We start from the raw sequence: 1,492 nt of genomic DNA, 5'->3' as shown, positions 1-1,492 counted from the left end.
CAGAAGCAGCAGCAGCAGCAGCAGCAGCAGCAGCAGCTTACGCGGGCAGGGCTCCCTCGTTGTGCTGCTTCTCGGGCAGCCAAGAGCAGCACAAAAAGAACAAACTGAAAGAGAAGTTTTGTGAAGGCCCATTAAAAACAAATGCGACTGCAGCAGGTGCTCCTTAGTGGACTCCAGCACTACCAGCTGCTGCTGCTGCTGCTGCTGCTGCGGTTTCTGCTGCGGCTTCTGCTGCTGTTGTTGCTGCTGCTGCTGCTGTTGCTGCTGCTCCGGCCATAGCGGCAGCAGCCGGACGAAGTTGCTGAGAACAATTCGCTGCGAATCTGCTGCCTCATCCGCTTGCTGCTGCTGCTGCTGCGGGCTTGCTGCAGCAGCAGCAGCAGCACGCATGCGGCCGTCAGTCTGCTGCCGCAGATCAGCAGCAAAGTAGCGGTCCCCTGTGCTGCTGCTGCTGCTGCCAAGGGGCCCCCTTAGGGGGCCCCCATCTGAGCACAAATATTTTCGTTCCAGCAGCACTTGCTGCTGCTTCAGAGCTGCATGCAGCGCCTTGCGGTCAACGCGGTACAAACCGCTGCTGCTGCTGCTGCTGCTGCCGCCTTCATTGTTGCTGCTGCTGCTGCTCTGTGGGGCGCCACTGTTTGATGCAGCTGGCTGCACCCCATTGCAGCCAGCAGCAGCATCTGCTGCTGCTGCTGCTGCGGGGGGTTGCTGCTGCAGCGGCAGCAGCAGCCCATCCTTTTCCATTCTCCGACCGAGCCGCTGCAGCAGCAGATTAAAACCAGCAGCAAATGCTGCTCCTCCCGCTGCAGCAGCACCTGCTGCTGCTGCTGCGCGACCTGCAGCAAGGTAAAAAGTGGTGTCAGCTTTCTTAGTGTCTTCTGCTGCTGTTGCTGCTGCTGCATCTGCTGCTGCAGCGTCCTTCTGCCGCCCAGGCCTCCGCCTCTGGTGCTGGAACTTGCTGCTGCTGCTGCTGCTTTGCTGCTGCTGCTGCTGCTCGTTCACTGGCGTCGGCTTCAACAGCTCTTCTAACTCAGGGTCTCCCTCCACCTCCAGCTGGAAGAGAGGGTCGTCGCTGCTGCTGCTGCTGCTACTGCTGCTACTGTTGCTGCTGCTACTGCCGTTGCTGCTGCTGCTGCTAGTGTTTTTGGCTCCATTGGCGCTGCTGTTGCTGTCGCTGGCCACTTTGGCGACGCTGCTGCTGCTGCTGTTTGTGCTGCTCGCTTTGCTGCAGGGGAGGTTTCCGCTTGCCTCTGGCTTTGAAACAGGCTGCTGCTGCTGCTGCTTCTGCTGCGGTTGTTGCTGCTGCTGCGGTTGTTGCTTCTGCTGCTGCTGTTGCTGCTTCTGCTGTTGCTGTTGCTGCTGCTGCGGTTGTTGCTTCTGCTGCTGCTGGTGTTGTTGTTGCTGTGGCTTTTGCTGTTGCTGCAGCTGTTGTTGTTGCTGCTGCTGCGGTTGTTGCTTCTGCTGCTGCTGCTGCTGTTGCTGCTGTGGCTTT

General features: G+C 59.5%; 1 protein-coding gene across 1 annotated transcript in view; it reads right to left on the bottom strand.

Annotated features, from left to right (window-relative positions):
• Positions 1-1,154, bottom strand: part of ETH_00042560 (uncharacterized protein) — a gene marked incomplete at both ends in the record, with an annotated part of 1,503 nt that extends 349 nt beyond the window's left edge. The window contains 2 exons of the mRNA XM_013375109.1: positions 42-1,053; positions 1,101-1,154. Coding sequence (XP_013230563.1) covers positions 42-1,053; positions 1,101-1,154 — 1,066 coding nt within the window. The remainder of the gene's footprint in view (positions 1-41; positions 1,054-1,100) is intronic.
• Between the last annotated feature and the right edge of the window lie 338 nt (positions 1,155-1,492).

Source organism: Eimeria tenella, genomic scaffold (assembly GCF_000499545.2).
Source record: "Eimeria tenella Houghton genomic scaffold, Eth_scaff2522, whole genome shotgun sequence".
In the NCBI taxonomy this organism is placed as follows: Eukaryota; Apicomplexa; class Conoidasida; order Eucoccidiorida; family Eimeriidae; genus Eimeria; species Eimeria tenella.
This window is presented reverse-complemented; position numbering and strand designations above follow the sequence as displayed.